The following is a 7,137-nucleotide window of genomic DNA, read 5'->3' as shown; positions in this document are numbered from 1 at the left end:
GTATCCAACAATTAAACATGGTAGTGGAGGAGTAATAGTGCGGGGGTGTATGGCGAGTAATGGAGTGGGAAAAATTGAAATTTATTGACGCTACGTCACACTACACCGTAAGTGCCAATAAAGTTGCTTACTTTAATATGTTAAATCCATTTAAAAGAGCAGTGCCGAGAAGTTGGGGTTACAGAATAATTATTTATTTCAACAAGATAGCGACCCAAAGCACACGGCCGAAGTTGTGAAGCTTTGGTTGCTTTAAAATGTGCCAAGCAAATCAAAACGTCATCATAATCGCCATATTTGCATCGTATAGAACATTTGTAGGATTTACTGGAGCGTCGGATACATGAATACAATGTAACCTCTAAAGAAATGCTGAAGAACGTAAGCGACGCGGAATGGGGTAAAATAAGCAGCGATGAGACTGCGAAGCTGGTCAATTCGATACCGAAACGACTTATGGAGGTCATAAAAAGGAAAGGTTATCCAACAAGTTACTGAAAATATAAAATCTTTTAAAAAATAATATATTTCGATGCTTTTTAAACTCTTGTACGCAGACTTTTTCTGCCACCGATAGCGCTGATTTTTCACATTTTTAATTATTATAATTTTTCTACTAATCTGTTAGAAATAAGTTTTAGCTTAAAAGGAAGATAACAAATAAAAGTACTAATAAAAAATAAAATTGATTTAAAAAATTTATTTATTTAGTAATTTTTTATATGTTAAAACAAAATTTACTTTCTGTACGCAGAGTTTTTCTGCTAAGTGTATATCATTTTATAACTTTAAGAACCATAACGAAAAATAAGCTTCTATATTATGTTTAAAAATTACAGCTGATCCTTACCGAACTGTTTTAGATGGGTGGTTTGTTTGGTGAGTGTTAAATATATGTTCAGAGTGGTAAATATATTATTGCTCACCAAATGAAAATTTCCATAAAAGAATATTTTTGATAAATCATTAAAAAACAACCAGACTAACTAACGGAATATATTATATATAGAAATATTCTTTGAGATTACTCTTTATTTTCAATAAATTATAAAAAATATATTATAAGAAATAAAACTTATTAAAAAAATATTTACGATTTATATAATTAAGTATTAATTAATTAGTATTTAAAGAAACAGCAGAGCACGTCATCCTGACTAAAGTCATATATGATATGATAATTTTAATTTTAGTCATGTAATAAGTATTTCTTATTTTCTAGGATATTTTCCTATTACAACTACTTTTAATAGTCGACAGGATCGTTTGAATGTTTTCGTAAATGCAGTGTACAAGTTTATATATGTTGACAAAGGTCAAAACTAATGATGGTGTTGTATCTTTGCTCAACCATTGACAAATTAGCGATTTACATGCTCATATGAGCTGATTGCCGATTGCTGACAATGCCTTTGCTAAGTGAACAAACTTTATGTATGATCATGAATGACTTTCTAAGAAGTCATACATCACATTAATTAATAATCGTCGCAAACGTTGTGCTTTATTGTTCGGAAGAGCAGATAATTCAGATAATATGTGATCGCAACAAGCAGAGTTAGCATCAGATATTGGTAGAGTAGTTACTGCTTTAGGTTGAATTTCCTCCAGATTATTTCTTACTGGACTATTTTGCACAGGCGGTAGCTCCACACATTGTCGGTTGTTGCTTTGAAATGGATTAGGAGGTGTAGTCTGTGGTGAGTCCAACTTTATCACAATATCATTTGCATCAGTAGATGTCTAAAAAGTAATTAGTAACTAATTAGTAACATAAAAACATTAGTTATTTAAATTAATGCAAATACCAAATCGAAAGTCGATGTAGGTTGTGTAGTTGCGGTTTGAACAATGTCTTCTAAAAATAACATTTGCTTAAAATGGCGCCAAAGTTTTGTCTGAGATTCTCGAGTTCCTTGGCCTGATTTCCTTTGACGAGATTTTGCTAAGTTTGTTTTAAAAGTAGCCCGCAAAGCTAGCCATTTGGTTTTGGCTTCCGTAATAGTCATTCCATCAATATTGAGCTCTGCAACTACTTCTCGCCAAGCATCTAGCCGAGACATTTTGTTATCCGACAGGCCTGCATTCCATAAGAGCGCGCGTTTTTTAACAGCATTAATCAAACGCTGGATTTCCTTATCATTCCACGGATGTGAGATTTTTCTTTCGCCAGCAGTTGATTTTCTTTTCCTTGTTATAAACCTCTTCTTCACGGCACTTTCCATTTTAACTAAATTTTTTTTTGGCATATGAGATTTTGAGAAGCATAAAATTTGAACTTAAATGTTTATGCTGCCATATCGTTTGTTGCATATCAGCACTCACACAATACATTTCTATATGGATATGTGCACACATATTGTGTAGACGTGCTGTCACACACAACCAACATATTTTATATGTACTATATGTGGTATTTAAATATATTGAGTTCCATTAAATGTATTGATACATATGGACTATTGGTTTTTACTTTTACATATAATTCAATAGAATGATATTCCAAATATTCGCAACTTTAGGAGAGAATGAGAACTTCACCATTATTTAAGTCTCTTGCAAAAAAACAACTAGTATGTTATTGTTGTCAGTGAATCAGTTTTGGTAATTCTAAAAGTAAGTCAAATTTTTTAACATACTTTCAAAGAGGTAACGAATGAGTTCTTCACAATGCCTAACCTATCAGTCAACTTCCAAATTTTATTAAAAAAAATACGTTTTTAAAATATTTAAATATACTTAATTTACTTAAACATCTCTCTCATCTGACTGGAGTTTTCCATTTTCTTTCTAAAATCATTCACAATAGATCAGTTTTAAGATTTGGCACTTTTATTATGCTAGTAGCTTATTCATTAAGCTTCAGGAAAGTGGACTTATTTTTACTAATATGGTTTTTGTTTTGCATGTTAATTTTTAAGCGATATGTGTTCTATTGGAGCATTCATGTCGAAAGTATACATCTTTAGTATTTAGATAACAAATATGTCAAAGCCAAAATAGAAAACAAGTGAAGGTATGAATCAAAGAAGATTTTATGAATCAAGTGATTCAAAATTTTTAACTTATTAGTTGCTAAAAGGTTTATACTATATACTGCTATATACTGTTAATACTGTTTACAGTATAATACTGTTATATATTATACTGTTATATATATAATTGTTCGTATTTCGTATCGTCATTATTCGTAACAAATACGTAATTTTTTCTATTTATTATTTTAGTGTTAAAAGGCATAACAAATTATATTTTATTTACAATCATTTAAAAAGAAATATATTCTTACCAATAAATGCAAAGAATTATTATTCATTTTCGAAATTTTAACTTTAAATTTTAACTTTTTAACTTTATGGGAAGCAACTTGTTGTTTCTTCCCACATGGGAGCCATCAAAAGCACGTATAATTAAATGGCCACAACTATTGTGAATATCATTTAAGTATTACAAAATATGGATAAAGTGGCTACCTTATATGATTGTGTGGTACGGCAACATTGCATTTCATTTTAAAACATTTTAAGTTGTCAAATGCTTGTTTGCTGCTCTCTTTACTTCGTTATACGTTTTCAGTTCTATCTCAAATGTTGTGTTTATTGGGTGTGAATTGTTTTATTTGTGTGAGAAGCGCAGTTTGTTGTTTTTAAGAAGTAAATAATTAATAATTTGTTTACGCTATTATTAATAAAAAAATTTAAACAAATATGAAGCTGCGTATTTTTACAATGATTTATAATTATTCCCATTATTGTTCGTATTAATTCATATATGATTAATAAAATGCTTAAAATCATGTATAAAAAAATACAAAAAACATAAAAATCAAAAAGCAACGGAAGTGGAATTTTTTGCAAAATTTGTTTCTTGATTTGAATACAAAATAAATAAACTTTATGCGAAAGTAATTTGTTTATTAAAAAGGCAATCAATAAATAAATTAAGAATAAGAATATATATTTTTGTGTTGTTTTTAAATTGGAAGCACGCACTCAACATTCAGGACGTAATGCAATAGTGATAAAGTAAGTTAGGCTTGTATAATTTTGTTGCCACATAGTTTTTTGTATACAAAAAAATTAATTATATTTTTATTTAGATTAAAATTAAAAATTAATATAATTTAGGTAAAGTTTTGATAATAATAGAGAATGTAAAATTCTGCTAGTAATTATTGAAAATATCTTTGCATAAAGTTTTATATGTATGCATTGAAGTTACTGCTGAAGCTTGCAACAAAAGCAACAAAAAAAAACATTAATAGTTCATAAATTAAAGCAACAACAAATAATCAAGAAACAGCAACACTAAACACACAAACAAAAAACAACAACAACTGGAAGGAATTACTTTTTTGTATTGCGTCAATTTTTGTATTGAAATTATTTATTCTCTCCCTTTGCGTTGCGCACAATATTTGATAATAAAGTTCAAATTGCTGTTATTATTGCTATTGTTGTTGTTATTTTTGTTGATTTGTTGTAATTGTTATTTTGTGTATTTTGTCAGAATTTGTTTTGTTGGAGGCGTGAGAGTGGCGCTCAATTCAACGGCTGCCGGCTAATGCTCGTGGGTGTTGAAGAACATACGTTCTGCGCGATTGCCATGCCTATTGTGTTTGCAGGCATCTGGAATTGTTGTTGCTTTATTTTTTGCCACCTCTGTTAAAATTTATTAGTTCCAAATTATTAATGGAGTAAAATACATTTTTTTATCTGCATTTTCCACTGCAAAAACATTTCGCTGATGTGCACATATTTTTTTCTTTTGCTTATTTATTGAAAGGAAGAACTTACACATGCGATATATAATACGAGCGCACGTATGAAATAATATAAATAATGTATTCAAACCATATGTTAGCTATAAATTCAAAGCCGATAACGATTAGAAGAATTAAAAAAATATATTATATTATATATGAATGTATATAAAAAATAAAAATATTTGATAAAATTTATGACCAAAGGTTATCATTGATTTTCAATTTTCTTTAAATAATTTTCACAACAAGAAGTCTTTAAATAAAATAGTTTAAAGAATTCTTTGATTATTTAGAATTTAGAATATAATAAATCAATCATAATTTATTTTCAACTACGATTAACCAAGAAATTTTGAATAGGGCTTAAGAATACTAATTGTAATGGCAAATCAATAACTGAAACTTTAGTTTTTATAAATCAGATATTCATCAAGCTATAAGTATACAGTATATAGTATAGAATAGTACAGAGCAGGGTTGTTCAGACCAGATCGCGATCCAATACAAATCGTTGTACAGATTGGAGGGCCGCAGAAACAAATACATACGTTCATAGTTTATAGTTGCTGGTATAGAGCCCTGGTATAGAGTGTTGTATTTTTTTAACGAGGTGTAGAGCAACAGAAAGCCCAAATTAGTGTTTTCTTTAACCGACTAAAATAGTCCCGAAGTTCGACGGTTAACCCTTTTGGAAACACCGATTTGGTATTCCGTCAATAGACCGTCCAGAAGTTCAAACGTTTGTTTTTGGTCGTCATATAGTCCATTGAATTAAATATTTCAACTTCTGTGTTTTCATATATCGTCGTTGCAGTTACCACAACCTCGCTGGTTATGCGATCTATGATAGCGCTTGGCATTACTTTTCGAAATGTCTAAGGTGTCGCATTGCTTGAGTTTTTACTGAATTCTATTTAACACTGCTTGAAGACATTTAATGTATAATACTGCTTGGAGATGGTAGGTGTCCCAGAAATCCACAAGTAGGTTCCGTTCGTCTTGAAAGCAATTACGACGAAATACTATATGTTTTGCGCTTTCAACAACGTTATGACACTTTGGGCAGTAGGGACCATCTGCCAGTTGAAATCGATGACGATCCATGGCCGGCCAATATTAGGGTCGAATAGAAGTCCATTAGACTATGTTTTTATATTTTCTTGTCACACATTCTTTAATGTTCAAATGAGCGCATGGTGTAGTATAGAGTACAGTATAGTAAAGAGCAAAGTATAGAATATAGCACAGTATAGAGTATAGCATGGTATAGAGTACAGTATAGTATAGAGTATAGTATAGTAGAGAGTATAGTATACTTTAGAATAGAGTATAGTACAGTGTGCCATAGAGTATAATTGATAATCTTCATTATATTATCTTAATGGGGAAGAAAGGTTTAATTATTTTTCATTCTATTTTAATGCCATTACTATGGGTTTCAATCACTTTAAATTTGTACTTATTGAACTTATAATCCTTGCAATCCCACCAAAATTTCGAAGTCTTACGTTATCTGGTTTTTATTTTGTTAGCCAGATTAGTATAAATCTATCTTCTATAAATAATTATTGTACATAGGTAGATCAAATGTTCAAGGCTGGTTTCAAAAAATATATTGTATTTCGAGAATATATACTGTATATTTAATCACATATTAAAAAGTATCAACAGTTATTGAAATGAGTATTTCTTTGGACTTTGGCCTAATAGAGCATCGCTAAAATATACACAAATTAATTTGTAAATAAGAGTATATTATTTATAATTAAGAATTTTAAATTGTTTACTCGCTATTAACAAAATGAATTCTGCTTAGAAATACTCTTAGCAAATTACTTTGAAGTATATTGGGTGTTTTTTTTCTTAAAGAACATTAAGTAACTTTATACAGTGACTACTTCCTTTGAAAAATTAAAAAAAATAATATTACGTGTACATTTTCCGTGTTAACTGAGATATATGATAACGAAAATTCGATGGAATCTTTTGTCATATCAGCTTTAATAGCAAAAAATAGCTTCTGATTTTAATATGAATTTATAGTCCATTAAATGCAATTTTAATGATATATTAGGTTTGATACGAGGAAACTGCATTTTACCTTGTTTCAGTACCCACCTTTTGAAGATTGAAGATTAAAAATCTCCGAAAACCGTTTTTTCAGCGAGGGACGTTTATAGTTTATAGACTTATCAATTTAATGGTTGATTCATTTCAAATTGATATCGTTTGAGGGCTGACTGCGTTCGTTTTCTACTTTTGGTAGTGTTTCTTTAGATCTGGTGTACGAGTAAGTTCTGTCCAGTATAACACAATAGGTCAGTTTTTGAGGTCTAATCTGCCATTTAAACCCAACTTAACTACTGTATCTG

The 7,137-nt window shown here is 29.7% G+C and overlaps 2 protein-coding genes across 2 annotated transcripts in view; one reads left to right on the top strand and one right to left on the bottom strand.

Annotated features, from left to right (window-relative positions):
- Positions 1 to 1,095: 1,095 nt before the first annotated feature.
- Positions 1,096 to 2,318, bottom strand: LOC119680399. The gene is made up of 2 exons (XM_038093190.1): positions 1,809 to 2,318; positions 1,096 to 1,743 (listed from the first exon to the last, which is right to left on the bottom strand). The coding sequence occupies exons 1-2, from the start codon at positions 2,247 to 2,249 to the stop codon at positions 1,441 to 1,443; spliced, it is 744 nt and encodes a 247-aa protein (XP_037949118.1). The 5' UTR covers positions 2,250 to 2,318; the 3' UTR covers positions 1,096 to 1,440.
- A 1,618-nt stretch (positions 2,319 to 3,936) lies between these two features.
- Positions 3,937 to 7,137, top strand: part of LOC119679182 (SHC-transforming protein 3-like) — a gene marked incomplete at its 3' end in the record, with an annotated part of 119,324 nt that continues 116,123 nt past the window's right edge. The window contains exon 1 of the mRNA XM_038091388.1: positions 3,937 to 4,025. The remainder of the gene's footprint in view (positions 4,026 to 7,137) is intronic.

This window comes from Teleopsis dalmanni, chromosome 2, assembly GCF_002237135.1.
Source record: "Teleopsis dalmanni isolate 2A chromosome 2, ASM223713v2, whole genome shotgun sequence".
NCBI lineage: Eukaryota > Metazoa > Arthropoda > Insecta > Diptera > Diopsidae > Teleopsis > Teleopsis dalmanni.
This window is presented reverse-complemented; position numbering and strand designations above follow the sequence as displayed.